At 62.1% G+C, this 20,480-nt stretch overlaps 1 protein-coding gene across 11 annotated transcripts in view; it reads right to left on the reverse strand.

Annotated features, from left to right (window-relative positions):
* Positions 1–366: 366 nt before the first annotated feature.
* The window catches only part of CBFA2T3 (CBFA2/RUNX1 partner transcriptional co-repressor 3), a 101,538-nt gene continuing 81,424 nt past the window's right edge, over positions 367–20,480 (reverse strand). For 5 of the 11 annotated variants that reach the window (XR_012428732.1, XM_074026800.1, XM_074026802.1 and 2 more), the window contains 9 exons: positions 18,761–19,002; positions 18,400–18,489; positions 12,499–12,680; positions 11,403–11,615; positions 8,457–8,542; positions 6,728–6,926; positions 6,193–6,261; positions 4,800–4,990; positions 367–2,744 (listed from right to left, as the gene is read on the reverse strand). Coding sequence is in view for 10 of the 11 variants with exons in the window: in XM_074026800.1 (XP_073882901.1) it covers positions 2,445–2,744; positions 4,800–4,990; positions 6,193–6,261; positions 6,728–6,926; positions 8,457–8,542; positions 11,403–11,615; positions 12,499–12,598 (1,158 nt within the window). In the remaining variant the exon portion in view is untranslated. Of the gene's footprint in view, positions 2,745–4,799; positions 4,991–6,192; positions 6,262–6,727; positions 6,927–8,456; positions 8,543–11,402; positions 11,624–12,498; positions 12,681–18,399; positions 18,490–18,760; positions 19,003–19,499; positions 19,785–20,480 lie in introns of those variants that run through there. The other 6 variants (XM_045382607.3, XM_045382606.3, XM_074026799.1 and 3 more) reach the window with 2 other exon arrangements.

Consider the following 20,480-nt stretch of genomic DNA (forward strand, 5'->3'; position numbering starts at 1 on the left):
AGGCTTCTGCCCCTTTAACACAGAGCCCAAATCCCAGACTGGTCCTTGCTTCTCTGAAACCCACGAAAGCAAACCTCAGGGAGTTTGCTGGGCCTGTCACTGAGGAGTGCAGGTGGTGCTCGGGCCAGGGCACTGTCTGGAGGACACACTCGATCTATCTCGACTTTCAGAACGAGGTTTCTGTTGCCAGGCTTGGTTCCAGACAGGACCTGGCTGGGGTGACCCGATGGGATCCATCCTGACGATGCTCAGAGAAGGAACTTTTACCACCGTGAGGAACCACCAGCAGGTAAACCGCTCCTCCCCTCAGGGCCACAGTTCAGACTCCTTTGAAAATCTGTTTCCTACACTTCGCAAACTCCCACGTTTCTCTTAACTTTTTCTTTTTTATTTGGCAAACATCTCTTCTTTATTACCATCATGAATATTATTTGGACCTCTGCAAAGACTATATACATTCACATTAACGTACACTCTCGGCTTCGGGCCTCTCGTGGGCCGTTCACGGCCGCTTCAGTAGCTGGGTCACTCCGGTATTGCACTGAGTTCCTGGAACTCCTGATAGCCACGCACACAGATGCCAGGCCGTGGGCCGCGCCTGCTGTTGTCTGTCCTTGCACTCAGTGCAAGCATGAATTTCTTTATCCCTTTATTTCCTTCTTGAAATCGCGGAGGGAGCTGAGAGGAATGGAGGGAGGATGGGCAGGGCTGGAAGGTGGGAGGGAGCATATCTGATAGAAAATGTCACCGAGACACACCCCAGGGCCAGAGGCAAACGCATCTGAGGGGTGGCAGGGCAGGAGCACCAGGGTTATGTACATGGTCAGGGTCTTTCCTGGGGAGGACGCAAAGGGCTGCTTTTGTTTGTAGTTTTTTTGCTTTGTTTTTCTGCAAAAGTTTGGAAGAAAGGGGAGTAGCTGCAGTGAGACGCTGGGGTTGGGGCGATGGGGCCGAGAGAGGTTGGAGGGCGTGGAGAGGAGAGAGGTAGAGGAGGACGGGCTGGCTGAGAAGCCGTGTTTCAGGGAGCCCTGCTGGCTCCGCGTGCTTGAAAAGCAGTCGAGAATCAACCCAAAAGATTGTCACAGTTTTGTTTCGGAATTATGCTCTTGCTGGGAAGAAAACTTTAGCACTTTTTTCCACAAGTGGAAAAACAAAGTATGAAAAGTCACAGGGGGCGTGAGGACAGACGGCGTGTCCTTCCCTACACACATGGAGACGCAGGCCGCGGCGACGGCACACAGACCGCGCACACGCGGCGGACGCACCAACGCCTACGCGGAAGGGAACAAAACTCGTTTCTCACTGGGCACCAACCCTCTGCACCCCAATATCCCGACACCCACAAACAAAACCAGGACAGAAGAGAAAAAGACCCACCGGGCACCAACCCTCTGCACCCTAATATCCCGACACCCACAAACAAAACCAGGACAGAAGAGAAAAAGACCCACTGGGCACCAACCCTCTGCACCCCAATATCCCAACACCCACAAACAAAACCAGGACAGAAGAGAAAAAGACCCACATCCAAACAAACCCAAGGGCAAGTAAAACAGTGAAAAACATACTTTGGCAGTGACAAATTTTGGATTTTGATTTCTTGTGTTTGCTTTTTTGGATTTCCTTTGGAGCAGAGGTGTGTCCGGTATCCTTGGCTGGCTAGCTAGCAAGGTAGTTCACAAGTATGCTTCCTTTGCTTTTTTAAAAAAACTTTTTGGATTTTTACTTAAAGCCAAAGAGTTTAACATTACAGGAAAAAAAAAAATCTGAAACCAAAAATGCTTCTTGAGTCAGAAATTGAAATCCTTCCTCCCGTCTTCACCAATCAGCCTCACGCCCCTGGGGGAGGGGCACAGCTGGGTTCAGATCTCCGGCTATAAAATCACAGTTTTCTTTCTCCCTTTTTAATCAGGAGGGGGAGAACCCCCAGAGTTTTCTTTGTCCATTTCTGAGTAGCTCTTTTGCCAACAAACAAAACCCCCCAAAATTCTTTGCTGAAAATATAAGCCACCAATTAGATTTTTTCATTGAAGAGAAAGTGTGTGATAGTCATAGAGAGAGAGAGAGGATAGAGAAGACAGAGAGGGAGAGACAGAGAGGGAGGAAAAGAGAGAGAGGTGGGCAGAGGTGCCGCGCCCGCGGCATCCGCTCTGCTGTCTAAAGCTCATTGAGGCTTCTGAGGATGCTTGAAGAGAGGTTGTCAAGAGGTCTCCGCGCAGAATCATTAGGTAGCTGAGGCAGGTGCATTGAATGCGGTTTTGTTGGTTCTGTGTCTTCTTTTGGAGAGGGGCAGTAGCAGCAGTGACTCTAATTGGTCGGCTTCCCCAGGCCAGGCGGGGCACAGCGTCTGGCCGGCCGGGCGTCAGAGGCCACAGCATCCGGCGGGCCTGGAGCTGGGTGGGGTTGGCACGGTGCTGTATCCAGCAGGCCGGGGGCTGGTGGGGTCAGCGGGGCACGGCGTCCAGCGGGCCAGGCGGGCTGGGGGAGCCGGGGCGAGAAGGCCCCGCAGAGCCGGCTTCGCTGGGGCTGGCAGCACCCACAGGCAGGGAGGGGCCCAGGCCGTGGGTGGCTTCGGGCGGTCCAGGCACCGGGTCGGCCACCACGGCCACAGGGCCCTGCAGGCTCTGGCCACACACGTGGTGGTGCTTCTCCCAGTCCCGATGCTGGCAGAAGGACCCGCAGTAGCGTGCCGCGTTGCAGCCGCTGCACGTTTCACTGGCTTTCCGTCCACAGTTCCAGCAGCTCTGGGTGGGGGCAGAGGGGCCAGTCAGGGCTGGGTCCGGTCACCCGAATCCCCAACACATGCTCCAGCCAAGCCACTCAGACCCAGCACGTCATCAACAGGTGAGAAGAGAGAAACTCTAAAGCCCCACAGCCCTCGGGCCGTTCCCCAGATACAGCCGCTCACTGGGCCATTTTGGGGGACAGCGTCCTACTACTGTGCCTCACACTCCAGCTCACCCAGACAGGTTTGTGCTGTGCTAACTGAACGATGCCCCCTGCCTCCTCCCCGGGAAGCCCTCCTGAGCTCACCAGGCTCCAAAACCGAAGGGCATGGCCCCAGCATAATTGAGGCCACTGAGATCTCACCATCTGCCTCTGCTGCATCCCCCCCACCCGTCTCCCACCCCACCTCTGCCCCATCCCCCGCCTCTGCTGCATCCCTCCACCCGTCTCCCTCCCCACCTCTGCCCCATCCCCCGCCTCTGCTGCACCCCCCGACCTCTGCCCCCACCCTGTGGTGGGTTCTGCTCCCTTCCTGTAGGGTGAGTTGTGCCCCAGGCATCCCTGTGGGCAGAGGGGGTCACGGATGCCACACAAAGCCTAAGCATGTTTCTTCTTGGGGCTGGGCTGGATCTCTCACAGAGACAGCTGAGCTGTGGGGTGGGAAGCCCAACCTGCCCCAGGGGAGAAGCCCAGGTCCCTCTTTGGCCTCCAAAGCCTCTGGTGCCACCTCCCACCCCACCTCCTACCCCACCTCCCCTCACTGCCACAGCAGCAGCAGCCCTTCCTGCGGACTGGGCACTGCCAGGAACGGTCCCCACTCCAGACCCTGGCCCCTGCCGGTCCCTCCGCTGGGCCTGCGCCCCCGATGCCTGGTGGCCAGCTTAATCCCTCCCGGCCTCTGCTCAGGTGTCACCTGCCATGAGGCCTCCACGGCCCCACTCCCCACACACTTCCGCCCCCCGAAACGGCCTGCCCGCCTCACTTCTGCCCACATTCCTCGCTTCTGCTTTTGGTGTTTCCTTCTCTGTGCCCACTCAAGTGCCAGCTCTGTGAGAGTTTTGCGCTCTGTGAGAGTTTTGCCCGTGGTGTTCTAGCTTCTCCCCAGCCGAGAGCATGTGTAGAAAGGGCTGGTGCAGAGACCCCTGCATCGATGGGGCTCCATCTTCTCCCGCCCCGGGGCTGGCCCAGGCACAGATGCACACAGGGGCTTTGGACAGAGATCTGCCCTGTCTCAAGGGACAGTCCTGGGGCTCCCCTGGGAAGGGTCTCTCCCTGTCCCCTCTTTGTGGACAAGGCAGAAAAGGGTCGCAGAGGGTCCCTGCCCCCACCTGCCTCCCAGGTGCACAGGCACAAGCAGGGTAACTCTCAGGCCTGCCCCGTGCACCAGGAGGGAGCTGGGCACCTCGGACACCACCTGGGGCCCTCGCAGCTCTCCTGGATCCTCCTGCTCTCACAGGCTAAAGAACAGGGGTTTCAGGCCAGGCACGGTGGCTTACACCTGTCATCCCAGCACTTTGGGAGGCCGAGGCGGGTGGATCATCTGAGGTCAGGAGTTCAAGACCAGCCTGGCCAACATGGCAAAACCCTGTCTCTACTAAAAATACAAAAATTAGCCAGGTGTGGTGGTGAGCGCCTGTAATCCCAGCTACTCAGGAGGCTGAGGCAGGAGAATCGCTTGAATCCGGGAGGCGGAGGTTGTAATGAGCCAAGATCGCGCCACTGCACTCCAGCCTGGGCAACAAGAGTGAAACTCCAACTCAGCATCAGCCAACCTGGGCATGAGTCCTGGCCCCACCACTTCCCAAGGCCGTGACCTCAGACAAGCTGCCAAACTTCTTGAGCCCTCAGTTTCTGGATCGACAGAACGGGGACACCCATAGGACGTCTCACCAAACCATGTGGAATCTGTGTGTTGATAAGCACAGCGTGGTCAGGGACGGTGTGCCTGCTGCAGGACGCCCGTGATAACTGTGCTGATGCCATGTGGAGGCTCAGAATCCTCACGCGGGTGGCGTGGGACCACGCGGGAGCCGAGGCAGGGGAAGGGCATCAGCGTGGCCGGGTGGCCCTACCTCGCTGGAGTCCTCCTGCTGGTTGACGACCGTCAGGGCGTCCTCGGAGGCCTGCCGCTTCGCCTCGGCCAGGGCCCGCTCCATCTTGGCACGCTCCGTGGAGATGAGCTCGTGCGCTTTGCGCTCCGCGTCCGACACGGCTTTCTGTAGCTCCGACATGGCCTGCCGCTTCACCTCGTTCACGGCCTCTTCTGCAAAGGACACGGGCAGGGCTGGCGGTCACACGGGCCATCCCAGACGGGTCTCTGGACTTCCTATGCCCACAACCTGGGGACAAGGGCTGTGTGCAGCTGAACACACGTAGCATCTGTGCACACACAGGCACACGTTGATGGCCCTCACGCCTGTGCAGACAAGTGCATGCAAATAAACGCAGGTATCCCAGGCATGTGTGTGCAAAGCTGGGTCATGCGGCCAGCACATGGGGAGCTTTTCAAAGCTTGCTCCCCAGGCGCTGCACCCCTGCAGGGCAATGGCGAGGCCCACCCCAGGGTCTGGTCAGCCAGGGGCGCACCCGGAACCTGCATTCCTAATGCGTGCCGGGGGAGCTGCTGCTGCTGCTCCAGGAACCGTACCTGAGGCACTCGGACAACTGTGTCGTTCCGCCTTCACCTCTGGCCCCACCAGACGCAGCCCAGGAAGCCCCCTCCTCCAGGGCTCTGTGCTGTCACCCCAGACCCTGCTCTGTTATCCTCACTGCACTTGCCATCCTTTAACCTAGCTGGCCTCGGAAGACCACGCTCCCTGACCCCATTGTTTGATCCTGATCTGTGCTAAGCTGGGGCAGGCTCAGAGCAGCTCCAGGGAGAACCGCCCGCCCAGCTGGACAGGCCAGGTTTCAACTCCACCACTGAAAGAGACCCTAAGACCAGCTGGAGACCCTGGTACCACTGCCTAACCCCAACCCCAACCCCAACCCCAGCCCCAACCCCAACCCTAACCCCTCTCGCTACCCACAGATCTAGCTCTGCCCCAGCCCCTCCCCCAAGTCTGGTCCCCACAGCATAAGCAAATGTCCCCACAGCCTTGCCCAGCGCCCAGCTCCACGTCTGCCCATGTTCTGAGTCTGTTCTGCCCAGACTCTGGCCCCGCGTGCCTGACGTGCCCAGGCTCCGAGTGTGCGCTTTTGCGTGCCCTCCTGGGTATGCAGGGCTGGCACCCACTTTATTCTGCTGGGCGGCCACCGGTCCGTTTCCTGGTAGGCGCAGGTAGCAGCTGTCCTGCCCTGAGTGTAAATCTACTCTGGCCCCTCTGTGAGCCACACAGCGGAATGCATAAAGCCCCACAACTTGAGCCCCCAGATGGAGACAGAAGCTCCTCATAGCTGAGCTGCTGAGGGGCATCTGGGGCCCTGGCCTTCCACAGCACCGCTCGCCGGGCGGCCCCCACTCACCAGCCTTCCTCCAGATGTCCTCGGGCATGTAGCCGGTGAGGGTCCTTGGCAGGAACTCCCGGGGCACGTCTGAAACGGGGGCCAGTGTCACACAGGATGGGCCACACGGCTGCCTCTCCCCACCCTGGCTGGGCCCTGAGCACAGGGCACGAGTGTGCGCGTCCCTGGGGGAGGGCCCAGGTACCCCTGGACAAGCTCTGGCTCAGTCGCCAGGCACCCAGGGCAGTGCCCGGGCATGGGGGGCACTGGAGCTGTGGACCTTGGACTCGGCTGGGAGCTGTGAGCGTCCTGGGCCTCTCCTGGTTTCAGTATTCATCACCGAGGTGGAGGAGCAGAGACCCTCAGGGCCTCCCAGCTCAGCCTCCGGCCCCCCGGACGCCCTGCGCTCCAGGCTCCTGGGACACCAGGCAGTGTTTGTGTACAAAGTGAAAAAGGTGCCTCCCTCTCAAGTGAAACTGTTTGCCTGGCGTTTCATTGCACTGCCTGCCTGACAGCTCCCCGGTGTCTGCCCCCTCCCCACCCACCCGCCGCACACCTGGCTGAGACCCTTCAGGGCCGGCGGAGCTGCTGCGGGGCCGGGCCGTGGCGGGACTGGGGCCCTTCTTTGTGTCCTCCGTGTCGCTGCAGCGCCGTGCCCAGTGGTTGAGCTCCTCGCGGTCGGCCTCCTGGCACCTGCGCAGCACCGTGAGCGAGCGCCGTGTCTTCTCCACCATGTCCATGATGCAGTTCAGGAGCTGAGGGCGGGTGGATGGGTGGGGCGGGGCGCATCAGCACCTCGGAGGGACCCGGGCGCACTGGACACTCCCTGTGCTGCCCACTCGGCCAGAGCCCTGGACAGGATGGGTGCCCGACCAGCCCACCGCCCACGAGGGCAAGGGGGTGAGGGAGGGCCCACCTCTACCGCTCGGAACAATGGGTCCCTCGCCTGGGACTGCGGGGCGCCTGCACAGGACACATGCTTAGACGCACACAGGAGTTTACGATTCTCCTTTTTAACCCACTCGGGCGGCTCTGCCTCAGGGACCTGGCTTTCTGCCTGGACTCTCCTTCCAAAAAGGACGAGGGTGAGGGATGAGGCTGACAACAGTGCTGGGAGGGGTTGTGGCCCCGCGCCCGGCGACCCCTCCTTGGACGTGCTGTGGGATGTGGGGGTGGGTTCTCACGAGCCCAGTTCCAGGACCGTCCCCAGACACGTCCTCCCTCAAAGAGGCCTCAGCACTGCTTTCCCCCCACACTTCTTGTAAGACTCAGGATAGACTCTGGGACAAGCCAGTGAGCAGAAAGCAAGTGGAGGGAAGGCAAGGCCCGCCATGATGGTTTTAGGAATCCTCCTCCCCGTGCCTCTCGTGATGCCTTGCACCAGCCTGCGCCAACAGTGGGGGAGGGGGGCTCAGGTGAAGGACACAGCAGCTGGGCAGGGACGGGGCAGGCCACACAGGCAGGCACTGAGCTCAGGGGCACCCACACAGTCCCGCTGTCTCTAGCAGCCCCAGGCCCCATGGGGCAGAGCCATGGCCATGTTTATATATGGGTGTAGCCATGCAGGTATGGCTGTGTGTGGGTGTAGCTATGTATGCATGTGGTTGTGTGCGTGGTTGTGACTGTATGTGGGTGTGGTTGTGTGTGTGGCTCTGTGTGGGTGTGGCTGTGTGCATGGGTGTGGCTATCTGTGGGTGTGGCTGTGTGGGTGGGCATGGCTTTGGGGTGTGGCTCTGCATGGGCGTGGCTGTGTGTGGCTTGCCTGGGTGTGGCTGTGTGTGGGTGTGGCTGTGTGCATGGGCGTGGCTGTGTGTGGGTGTGGCTGTGTGCATGGGCGTGGTTGTGGGCATGGCTGTGGGGGTGTGTGGCAGTGTGTGGGTGTGGCTGTGTGCATGGGTGTGGCTGTGTATGTGGGTGTGGTTGTGTGTGGGTGTGGCTGTGTGCATGAGTGTGGCTGTGTGGGTGGGTGTGGCTGTGCGTGTGGGTGTGGCTCTGTACATGGGTGTGGCTGTGTGCATGGGCATGGCTGTGTGTGGGCGTGGCTGTGTGTGGGTGTGGCTGTTTGCATGAGTGTGGCTGTGTGGTTGGGTGTGGCAGCATGGGTGTGGTGTGCATGTGTGTGGCTGTATTTGTGTGCATGTGTGTGGCCGTGCACGTGGGTGTGGCTGTGGCTGTGTGGCTGTGGTTGTGTGGGCGTGGCTGTGCATGGTTGTGTGGGCATGGCTGTGTGCGGGCATGGCTGTGTGCATGGGCGTGGCTATGTGGGCGTGGCTGTGGACACTCACGTTGTTGAGGTGCTTCCACTCTTCTGCCCACTCACGCTCTGTGAGCTTGTGGTCGATCACTTCTTCCTGCCGGGACCCAGGCACCACTGTGGATGGGGGAGGTGCATGCTTAGGTCCTGCCCACAGCCAGGCTCCGCCCTATTCTCCCAGACCCTGCCCTCTGCTCCCAGGCCCCACCCATGGGCTGTGCCCACTGGGGACTATGGACAGGGTAACGGAAGGGCTGGTTGACTTGGTGAACGTGGAGGATGCCTGGGTTACTGAGCTGCCTGGGCCTCTGGGCCAACTGCCTTCCCCTGTAACCCGGCACACGCCTCCAAGGGAGGGTCCAGTCTCAGTCCGGTTCTGCACCTGAGGAAACTAAGCCTGGTTAACAGCGGTGGAGGTGGGGTGTGGACCGAGGCTGGCTGGAGCTGGAGCGCTGTCCTCAGCCACTGTCTGGGAAGGCCTTGTTAGACTAAGCGTGGCCTGAGGATGTCTCAGTGCCAAGTCACACCATGACCTGGACCTGCCTTAGCCCGTGAACCAACGGGTAACCTCGCTGGGAGGAGCTGGTCTGAGTCATTCACAGCAGCCCTCTGCGGTCACCCACAGGCGCCCACAACTCAGATGAGGCCACGCCAAGCAACATGCAACCACGCCGCCTCGGCACCCGCCTCCCGTCTCTGCCTGTGAACACCACCAGCCGTGCCCAGGCCAGGGCTCTCGGAGCGCGCTGGCTCTGAGGCCTGTCCTATTCGGGGGTTGTTCTTCGCTTAGTTAAACTCTGTTCGATGCAGCATGTCTAAGGTTTTCCCTTTTGACAGGCTCCAGGACTGAAGCTGCAGGGGCCACTCCCACAGGTCACCAGAAACTAAGATGTGAGTGACGCGCAGCAGTGGCTGACCCTTTCATGGTGGCTGGGCCCACGGGAGACGTGAGTGACCCCTGGCAGTGGATGACTCGTGGTGGCTGCGCCCACGGGAGACGTGAGTGACGCCTGGCAGTGGATGGCCCTTTCATGGTGGCTGGGCCCACGGGAGACGTGAGTGACCCCTGGCAGTGGATGACTCGTGGTGGCTGCGCCCACGGGAGACGTGAGTGACGCCTGGCAGTGGATGGCCCTTTCATGGTGGCTGGGCCCACGGGAGACGTGAGTGACCCCTGGCAGTGGATGACTCGTGGTGGCTGTGCCCACGGGAGACGTGAGTGACCCCTGGCAGTGGATGGCTCTTTCGTGGTGGCCGGGCCCACGGGAGACGTGAGTGACCCCTGGCAGTGGATGACTCGTGGTGGCTGTGCCCACGGGAGACGTGAGTGACCCCTGGCAGTGGATGACTCGTGGTGGCTGCGCCCACGGGAGACGTGAGTGACGCCTGGCAGTGGATGGCTCTTTCGTGGTGGCCGGGCCCACGGGAGACATGAGTGACCCCTGGCAGTGGATGACTCGTGGTGGCTGTGCCCACGGGAGACGTGAGTGACCCCTGGCAGTGGATGACTCGTGGTGGCTGTGCCCACGGGAGACGTGAGTGACGCCTGGCAGTGGATGACTCGTGGTGGCTGTGCCCACGGGAGACGTGAGTGACCCCTGGCAGTGGATGACTCGTGGTGGCTGGGCCCACGGGAGACGTGAGTGATGCTGGCAGTGGCCAACTCTTTCGTGGTGGCTGCGCCCACGGCTTCTGGAGACATCAGACGCTTCCAGACCCCACTGTTTCCTGCATTCAGCCATGGCCCATGCTTCCTGGGGCTGAGGTCTCCCTCTTTGCACCCTTTTCAGCCCCTAAAGATATCCCAGCCCCTGAACCTGAAATGGCTCCCCCAAATTGCAGAGGAGGTGAGGAGGCGGCAGCCACAGCTCAAAGTCACCACCCTGCTCTGCCGCCTGTGAAGCTGCAGCCGGCACCAACACCCCAACCAAAATAGTGGCTGAGACGTGCCCGACAGCTGGCGTTTATTTTTGTATTAACAGAAGCGGGTGGGAGTCAGCACCTGCCCGGCCCGGCTGCAGCATGCCAGACACCGTCACCTGCTGCCTGGGCCCAGGCCCTGGAACCTTCCGCAAGGTGGGGGCTGGGAGATGGCCTTGTGCAGGGCAAGGCCTCTGCTGACCCGGCTGCTGGGCCCCCACCGTGCCCTGGGCCTCTGTCTCAGCATGGCAGACTGGAGGCCTCCCTGCAGCCTGTCCTGGGGGGCTCCTGGGGTGGGGCTGGGCCTAACCATCTCTGGGTCCTCAGCACAGAGGCCGTCCAAAAGTCAGGCAGGCTGGGCTATGAGACTGTGGGTGCATGATGTGTGCTCTCGGGCTCCAGTCTCCTCATCTGTGGTATGGGGGTGCTGACGCTACCCTGCTGACAGGCTGAGGAACGAGTGAAGGGTAAAATGCACCGAGACTCCGTGCCCACTTCTCTGGTATCCATGCCCGTCAGGCCTCACGCCAAGACTCCGTGCCCACCTCTCTGTTACCTACACCAGCCAGGCCTCACTCTGAGTCTCCATGCCCTCCTCCTGCTCTAGATACCAGCCAGGCCTCACGGCAGCCCTTGCTAGACCCTGCATTAACTCCCCTGGGCCTTGGACTCTGAGAGGTGGGACTCTCGTCTGACCCAGCTGACAGAGGAGGAAACTGAGATGCAGAGCCATGTGACCCGCCTGCAGGTGCACTGTGGGAATCGCCAAACTCAGATGAGCACCACGTGGGCAGCTCCAGGCCCGAGGCTGCACACCCCAGGGGGAGAGGTGGGCTTAGGGCCCAGGACAGGCCCCTCTGCAGCCACCACCCTGCCCCGGGAGGGACAGGACCCTCCTGGCCCCGAATGGTGCCAGGCAGGGGGGACGGGGTCTCCTGAGCTCAGGTGCACACAGCTGCCCATGGTGCCTTGCGCCCACATGCTCAGGTGCACACACGTGGGCACACGTGTGCTCCTGTAACACGCATCCACGCTTCCGCCCCACCACGCTGCTCACCAAGCGGCCGATGGCGCTCTCGCAGCTCCCGGGGGTCCGCATGGCGGTAGGCGTCTCGGAAGTGGTGGGCCATGGCGATGTCCTCCAGGCGGTAGTGTGGTGGTGTGGGCTGTGGGGGCCCGTTGCTGGGGCTATAGCGCTGGGCAGGGTTCAGGGTGCATGGCCGTTTGCTGAGGTGCTCGGGGTGCAGCGGGTCACGGTCCAACCCGTTCTCTTTGGTCCTAGCCCAAGAGCAGGCGGGGTGGGGGCAGTGGATAGAGCAGAGCCAGGGACAGAGGTGCAGGCGGGGTGGGGGCAGTGGATAGAACAGAGCCAGGGACAGAGGTGCAGGCGGGGTGGGGGCAGTGGATAGAACAGAGCCAGGGACAGAGGTGCAGGCGGGGTGGGGGCAGTGGATAGAACAGAGCCAGGGACAGAGGTGCAGGCGGGGTGGGGGCAGTGGATAGAGCATGAGCCAGGGACAGAGGTGCAGGTGGGGTGAGAGGCAGACAGGTGTGGGCAGAGAGAAAGAGGACACGTAAGGGCGAGACAGAGACACGGAGCAAAACACCAGTCTTGGGGAGCCCAGCCCAGCACCCCCACTCGCCACCCCTCTGCCGGGGACTATGCCAGCCTCAACCCCTGCTCGAGCTGCATGAGATCCTGAGGCCTGGTGGTCAAAGAGCTGGACTCGTTGCTCTGGGAATGAGGCGAGGGATACACCAGCCTCCCGTAACTGGAGACCACCCGCCCCTTGGGCAGCAGCAGCACAAGAGCATCTGGGGCAGCAGAGTGGGCCCAGCCCAGGCACCTGGGGACCCTGGACCCCGGACGCTCGGAGTCCACACCCAGCACACAGGGGAGAGCCATCCTCCCACCAGCCTCCTCCCTGTCCTCTTAGGCTCCCCGGAGCATCTGAGTCTGCAGCCCACTGGGGTGTCTGCTCGTGCAGCCGCCAAGCCTGCTGGCCCTAGGATGCTTCACCACGCTCCCTTAGCCCGAGTGGGCTGGCCGGGCTTGCAGCCCCAGAGGAGGTTCCCTCTCTTACCGAGAGGGGAGCAGCGTGAGCCGCGTGTCCACGGTGCCCCCAGCCCAGATGCCCGGAGCCCACAGGTACCTGTCGGGCGTCCTCCTCTTGCCGTTCTCATTGACTTCCAGCAGCAGCTCTGAGGAGTCGATGGGGGAGGAGGCGCTGGCGTCCAGCAGGAGCTGCTCATGCTGGGCCAGGTACTGGGCGGGCGTCTGCTTGGCCAGGCGTGCACAGTGCAGGAGCTCCCGCTGCAGCAAGGGCAGGTTTGCCTGTGGTGTGGGGAAGGAGGGCCTGGGGGGCGTGCAGGGCCGAGCAGAGGGGGCCTGGGTTGGGTGGCCAAAAGCTCAACTTGACCTCGGGCCTCAAAGATTAGGTGCTTGACCTCTGTGGGCCTCAAGTTCCTTCCTAGCAGTGCCATGGGAGGGTGCCGTGGGAGACTGGGCACAGAGGCTCGCAGGAGTGCCTCACCAGGGCCACACAGCGATGTGGGGCGTGTGGGGCTTGAGCCCAGATCCTGGACTCCCAGGCTGGGGCTTTTCCACTGCACCCAGCTCCCTCCATGGCGCCATCTGGAGAAGACGGTGCAGCAGATCATGGCTGGTCTTCCCGCCTGCACCCGCCCCGCCGAGCAGGCACCACATGACCAGGCACAGCTGGGGAAATGCAGGCTCAGAGAGGGGAGGCGGCCCTGGGTCTGCAGGCCCTCACACCAGGGAGCTGGGAGTGAAACCCGGCCGAGATTATGGGCAGTATGTCTGCTCCAGCCCTGTGGGAAACCCCTCAGAGGCAGCTTCCCCTTCCCTTCCCGCTGGTTTCCAGCCTTGGCCTCAACGGAGTGTGGACTTGGGAGGTGAACACCCGTGTTCTGTGGCTGTGCTGCTCTGAGCACGTGGTGCTCAGTGATCCTCCAGCCCCGGTGAGGACAGCCTCAAGACCGGGCTCCATGTTTGCGGGTAAGGACTCCGCAGCGTGCGGCCGAAGGACGGCCCAGTGTACAGGATTCGTGCGCAGACCCTGCCTTTGGCGCCTGTGAGGACTTGCGGTGCCCACCGCCTCCTCCCTGGCTCCAGGCTGGCACCGCTGGGCCGCAAGCTGTGCTCTCCGGTGCCTTCCCCAAAGTCTTCCCAGAGCTGCCACGGGAGGGCAGACAGGCTGGACCCTGAGCGTGCTGGACCAGGGCCCAGCAGCAGGCCACTTGGGAGGGCCAGCGGTTCTAAGCATTTGTAAATAAATACAATTCTCCAACTTTCTCATGCGTTTCAAAGCTGCCACGCTGCCTTCTCCCGCCAGCGCCTCCCCCTTCCCCACGAGTGCTTCCACCAGGCCCTCGAGCAGCGCCGGCTGCGGGCCTGTTTTTCTCTTTGGATAGCTGAACAGGGGCCAACCAGCCATCTGTCGAGCACATTAGGAGCATGAGCTGGGAAACGAGGTCCCGGGAGGTCTGAGAAGCCAAACATCCTCCCTCCCTCGTCAGCCCCTCCCCAGGGGCCTCCCCTTGGCCCGTTCGGGAACCGGCTGGTCGCGGTTAGGGCAGGGGGAACATCTGGATCGCTGGCTGGCTGGGGCCACCTGGGGCCAGCTGGGAGCCGGGGCGGTGGGTGGGGTTGCATCCCCCGGCTTCTGGAAAGCCTGACCGTTGGGCCGCGTGTGGGGCAGGCTCAGAAGAGTGCAGGGGACCCAGGACTGGGCAACACCAGCGTGTGCGCCGGATGCATCGCAGCCCCCGGCCAGCAGGGAATGGCTCCCCCGGGCCTGCAGAATGGGGTGGGGCCTGTGGGAGCCTCCTGCAAAGCCTCCTTCGAGGCAGTGTACCCATTCCGTCCCCAGGAGTCCAGGGCACCCGGGGAGGTGTCACCACTAAAATGCTACACAAACTGAGCTGGTCAAAAATGCCCCAACCCCACCGCCCAGTGGAGGCTCTGACTGCAGAATGCCCAAAGCTGCCCTCTGCACAGATGCGAACTCAGGCTGGGGAACTGATGTTCGCAGCGATGGCAGCGGTGGTTGAGGCACTAGCTGAGCTACAAGGGCTTTCGCAGACTCCGCTGCTCTGCCAAGCGCCCAGCTAAAGCCTCCCTGACCGTGGGCTCTGCCACAGAGAGGCTGTGGCCTTGGGCTGGTCGCTTAACCTCTCTGACCCTTGCGGTATCCTCAAACTGGCACCGTGGAGACTCCGGCCGAGACGGGCTCCGGCGAGCTCCGGGTAAATTAGCTCCGTCCTTTCCCACTGCCCTGTGCGGGGGGTTCACCACCCCAGCCACGAGAGAGACGACGCAAGCCAGGGCTGGGGTTCCAGCCAGGCAGGCCCCCACCCTCTCCGGCCCCTTAGTCACCAGTCCTGCCGTTTCTAGGATGATGTCTCCAAGGGCTGCGTGAGGGTGCCCCACACTGGGCCTGGGGGCTGTGGATGTCTCGGGAAGGTGCTACCCCTCCCCTAGCCCAGGCTACAGTTGGGAACACCGAGGTCCAAGGGGGCTGGCTGGGGGTCACTCCCACTAGGCACCTCCTATCTGGCCTGGGAAGGTCGGGTTCCCCCTCTACACTCTGTGTCTGAAGGGGCTGCTGCCCTGTAGGGGTGTCGGTGGGGTGGGGGATGGGTGGGTGGGGTGTGGGTGGGCATGGGAGGGGTGTGGGTGGGGTGTGGCTGGGGTGAGGGCTACTCCCTGGGTGGGACAGCCGGGCCAGGGTTCTGGCCGGTATCTGAGCAACAAGCCCTGGAAGCAGGACTGGCCGCAGGATCTTTAGCTTTTATTTTTGAAGCCTCCTGGCCTCCCCCCAGAAGCTCCATGTCAGAGAAGTGACTGGACTTCATGTCCCGCTGGCCCTGGGCCCCGGGTGGGGGCATGAGGTGGGCTGGCCCTGAGCTCCAGCTGCACAGGCTGTGGGAGCCCCTGTGTACCGAGGGGAGACTGAGGCGGACGGGGCCCTCACGAGAGCAGTGCTGTGGGCAGCGCTGTGCTGGGGTGTGGCCGGGGGACACCAGGGCCTGACTAGGCATCATGGACAGGGGTCATAGGCCTGGGGAGCAGGGGTGGGGATGCTGTGGCATCTCTCTGGTAAACAAGGGTGGCTGAGGCTGGGGGCATCTGCTGCTAATAAGCCGGTGCATGCACTGTGTCCCCAAAGACTGGGAGGGGTGGGGGCTGTAGCAAGTTAAAAGAAGGGAAGGGAAGGGAAGGACCGCTAACGAACTGCAAACGACGCCAGATGGGCCCAGGCTCCTGACACTCCAGAAGCTTCTCTTTTGTCACCAGCTGGGAGCATAAGCACAGCTGGGAGGGGGCGGAGGAGGGCAGAAGGAGGGAGGGAGGGCAGGAGAAAGGGAGAGGGTGGAGGGAGGGAAGAAGGGGGTGGAGGGAGGGAGGGGGCGGTGGAGGGAGGGAGGGCAGGAAGAAGCAGAGGAGGCAGGGTGGGAGGGAGAGAGGGAGTAGAGGAGGGAGGGCAGGAGGGAGGGAGGGAGTAGAGGGAGGGAGGGCAGGAGGGAGAGAGGGAGTAGAGGAAGGAGGGCAGGAGGGAAGGAGGGCAGGAAGGAGCGGAGGAGCCAGGGCAGGAGGGAGGGAGTGGTGGAGGGAGGGCAGGAGGAAGGGAGGGGGTGCAGGGAGGAAGGGGGCGGCGGAGGGAGGCAGGGCAAGAAGAAGCAGAGGAGACAGGGTGGGAGGGAGGGAGGGAGGGAGTAGAAGAGGGAGGGCAGGAGGGAAGGAGGGCAGGAAGGAGTGGAGGAGCCAGGGCAGGAGGGAGGGGGGCAGGAGGGAGGGAGGCAGCGAGGAAGGGTGGCCGCAGAGGTGAGTGTGATGTGGGGTCCCCTTGGTGAGGGACTGAAGGGGATCAGGGTCTGGCCCTGGGTGTGCCCTGTAACGACCATGGCATTTGGAGTTTGACAGATCTCAGTTTGAGCCCTGGCTCCAACTCTCCACCACCTGGGGGGATCCCAGAGCCTCAGTTTCCCCACCTGTTAATCAGGAACATGGCAGTGCCTATGCTACACCTTGACAGGAGTCAACAGGGCTGTGAGAGATCAGCATGAAGCAATTCCTCCTCCACTGAGGGACATTTCAAATCCCTGCACGATGCCCCGCGTGAATCTAGAACGTGCCTCACCTCCCTGCAGTCCCTGAGATCTGGGAGGCTGAGGTGGAAGATTCCCCCGAGCCCGGGAGTGAGGCCCCGTTCCTTCCATGAGTCCCTCCATGCTGTCTCCCCAACAGCCTGAGGATGATTCCATTTTGCAGACGCAGAAACCGGGGCACAGAGGAACTGGCCTAGCCCAGGGGCCAACAGCTGCCACTTGGCAGGGTCGGGCTCAAGCCAGGGAGGGTCTGATCTGGTCTGTCCTCCGGACCCCCGAGGGGAGGCCTGGCCCAGCAGAGACGGAGCCCACAGCAGGGCAGGCAGCGCTCAGGTGGGCCCGAAGGTGCGGCCAGACTGGCAGCTCCCAATTAAGCTCCGTGGAACCCTGACCCCAACACGTGCTCAGAAGAGAGGGTCACAGGGTCAGATCCATTTGGGGAACCTTTCCTCAGCTCCTGCGAGATGTGCGGCTGTCTTGGGGAAGCGGAGACCCGCAGAGATGGCAGTCTGACTCCACGGCACTTCCGCGCCCGTCCCATTTGCCTGTGTGTGGGAATCACTCTCCCATGGGAATCACTGGCTTCATTCATTCATTCATTCATTAGTTCAGAGACAGGGTCTTGCTCTGTCACCCAGCCTGGAGTGCAGTGGCATGATCGCCGCTCACTGCAGTCTCGACCTCCTGGGTTCAAGCGATCTTCCCACCTCAGCCTCCCCGGAAGCTGGGACCATGGGTGCATACAGTGCCCAGCTAATTTTTAAATTTTTTGTAGAGACGGGGTCTAGCTGTGTTGCCCAGGCTGTTTTGGAACTCCTGGCCTCAAGCAATCCCCGCTCCTCAGACTGGCATCTGTAAAAATGCAGGCTCTGATTCAGGAGGTTTCGGCCGGGCCGAGAGCCTGCATAGCTGACAAGCCCCGCGTGCTGCCGCCCTGGTCCACGGTTGATCTGGGTGTGACCATCTGACCTGCTTTCACCTGACACGTCTTCATCCACCTGCCTACGTGGCCACATAAAACCCTTCCTGCCTGTCCACGCCTCCTGCCCTCACCTCTGCTCTCTCCAACCCACGTATTCCGTTCCAGTCGCACTGACCCCTCTGCTGCTCCTCAAGCACAGTGGGCGCCCCACGCCTTGGGGGCCTCCGCACCCGGCGCCCCACACCTCAGGGGGCCTCCGCACCTGGCGCCCCACGCCTCAGGGGCCTCTCCGCATCCGGTGCCCTGCGCCTCGGGGGTCTCTCCGCACCCAACGCCCTGCGCCTCGGGCGTCTCTCCGCACCCAATGCCCTGCGCGCCTTGGGGCCTCTGCACGTGCAGCTCCTGCTGTCTGGAAAGCCCTGGGCTGGCTCCGCACCCAGCTCCGCCCTCATCCTTAGTCCTCACCAACACGCCTCCAGGCAAGAGACTTTCGGAATATTTCTCCACCACATACAGCTGCAGATTTGACAGTGGCTGTGGACCGAACGCCTTCCCACCCCAGGGTGCTGGCTCCAGGAGGGACCTGCTGCATGTCCTGGGCCCTGTCCCTGAGCCTCGCCCCACGCTGGCACATCATCAGTGCCAAAAATCACCTGTGGAGTGAGCGAGCACGTTCGGCGAGTGGCAACCAGAGCCAAAGCGGACACAGCTCTGTCCTGCACTGGATTCAGTGGCTGACTAATCCTCCGGTCTGGGAACCAGTTTTCAGGCCTTAACTCGTAGGAATCAACCCTGACTAGTCAACTAGTCAGCAGTGCTCCCCTAGGGCACCACAGGTCCTAGGCTGGCCAAGATCGACGCCCGACAGTTCTTCACCCACCAGTCTATCCGGCCACATCAGCCCCTTCCCGCCTGTACACCGCTGTCCACACTGGCAAGGAATGCGATTAGGGGCCTTCTAAGGAGGCCCCCGCAGGAAAGGGGATGGGTTTGCCATTACCTTCAGGAAGGGAATGACAAACGGCCGCAGAGGGAAGTTGGTGGCCTCCTGAAGCTTGGAATGAAACTCCTCGATCGTCAGCGTCGAGTTCTGCAGGGGAGAAAACCCACCTCACACCGGCACTGCTCGGCACATGAGCCAGCGCTGGCCCGCCCATGCCTGAGGAGGCGGCTCCATGTTGGAAGCGGGCAGGCAGCCCAGGAGCTGGGCACGGCCTGGGAGGGTGCAGGCGGCATCGTGGGAGCGGGTCCACGCCTAGTCGTCAGCATGGAGCCCACGTGCGGGGTGGCCGTGGCTGCATCCTCATTCAACAGAGGGAATACGCACGTCCCAAGGCCCTGGCTGCCCCTGCCCGACTCACCACCAGGCCCAGCACCAGCGTGCGCACGCGCTCCCCGATCTCTGGGGAGATGTCGCTGCCAAACTGCTGCAGGGCGGTGAGGAAGCGCTTGAGTTTGCTGAGCTGCCGGGCCCCGCAGGCCGGGGGCAGGTGCTGTGTGGACAGGGAGGCCGTGGACGAGGTGGCCGGGCCATTGCTGAAGCCGTTGGGTGTGGACGGTGCGCCGCTGATGGCTGTCGGCGAGTGGCTGCTGCCGTTCATCACTGCAGGAGGGAAGCGGGTGTGAGGGTGAGGGACACGAGGACGCAAAGGTGACGGTGACAACACAGCCCAGACGGCGGCGACAGTGAGGGCAGCAGCAACCAAGGTGACAATGTCCACAGCAACGGCAACAATAATGGGACACAAGGACAGCAGTGCTGAGGATGACAGCAGGAGCCCTGGGCCCGCCCAGGGCAGCTGAGCCAGACCTTTGCGTGCTGACCGTCTGTCCTTCCGGCCCTGCTCTGAGAAGTCACACACAACCCCTTACAGACGTGGAAATGGATACCCAGGGAGGTGAAGCCTCTTTGCCCCAGGTCCCCAGTGGGTAAGGGCTGGGACGGCACCCACAATGGCGGTGGCTGTGGAGTGACTGTGTTCTGAGTGTGGCTTCCCCTGCCTGGCACCACCCTTGGGACTTGCTCTGGGGTTGAAGTCAGGCCCTTCACACCCAGGAGGGGTGTGGCCCCTACACCTGGCCTGGAAGACACCGACCCACCAGGCTGGCTCAGGTTTTCACTGCGAACAGGGAGCGAGGGGCTTCTCCACACAACGGGGGCTTGATGGCTCAGTTCCCACTTTCTGGAGGCACAGGAGACTTGGAAAATGAGAAGTCGCTCATCCCCCTGAAAGACCAGCTACCATCACCTCTGGCATGACGTTCCCAAGCAATACCCCTACACCCAATCAGGCACCTCCCAGCCCTAAGCAATTTCCCCCACAGATGCCTCCCAGCCCTGAGCAACGTCCCCAAAACAAGTGCCTCCCAGCCCCGAGCAATGCCCCCCACAGATGCCTCCCAGCCCCGAGCAATGTGCCCTGCAGGTGCCTCCCAGCCCCGAACAATGTGCCCCACCCACCCACACACACACACACACACACAGGTGCCTCCCAGCTCTGCAGGTGCTTTCCCGCCCTGAGCAATGTCCCTCCTACATGTGTCTCCCAGCCCCGAGCCATGTTCCAGACAGGTGACTCCCAGCTGTGAGCGATACCTTCATTTGCCCCAACACCTGGGCTAATGGGGTTCCAGGGCGCAGAGGAGCTGGGACACCCAAGGACACACTGGGTGGGTTCCTGCCTCTGGTGGCTGGACACACAGATGCATGTGCACACAGACCAGCGCATGTTGAGGACAAGCAGGTGACATAAGGAACAGCTGATGAGTGCGCTGCAGGGCTGCCTGTTGGCCACTGAGACGTGACTGCCTGGCTGGCCCTCCTATTGGGGTCAGCGTTCCAGGGGCCTGGCAGACATGGGGCTGCTATGGAAAGTCCCAGGGCTGGGCCTCACCCCTTTTCTCAGGTGACAGAGCTAAGGCCAAGCCTCTTGCAAGGAGGCCAGGGTGGCCCTCCTGTGCCCGGGACACCTGCACCCTGTGCCCTTGGCCTCAGGAGCCTGAGGGGCGACCTCCAGGCTCTGCAGACAGGTCAGAGGTCACAGGGCTCCCGAGTCCCTTGCTGACGGGAGGGGGACTGGA

This window comes from Macaca fascicularis, chromosome 20 (genome assembly GCF_037993035.2).
Source record: "Macaca fascicularis isolate 582-1 chromosome 20, T2T-MFA8v1.1".
NCBI classification, from domain to species: Eukaryota; Metazoa; Chordata; class Mammalia; order Primates; family Cercopithecidae; genus Macaca; species Macaca fascicularis.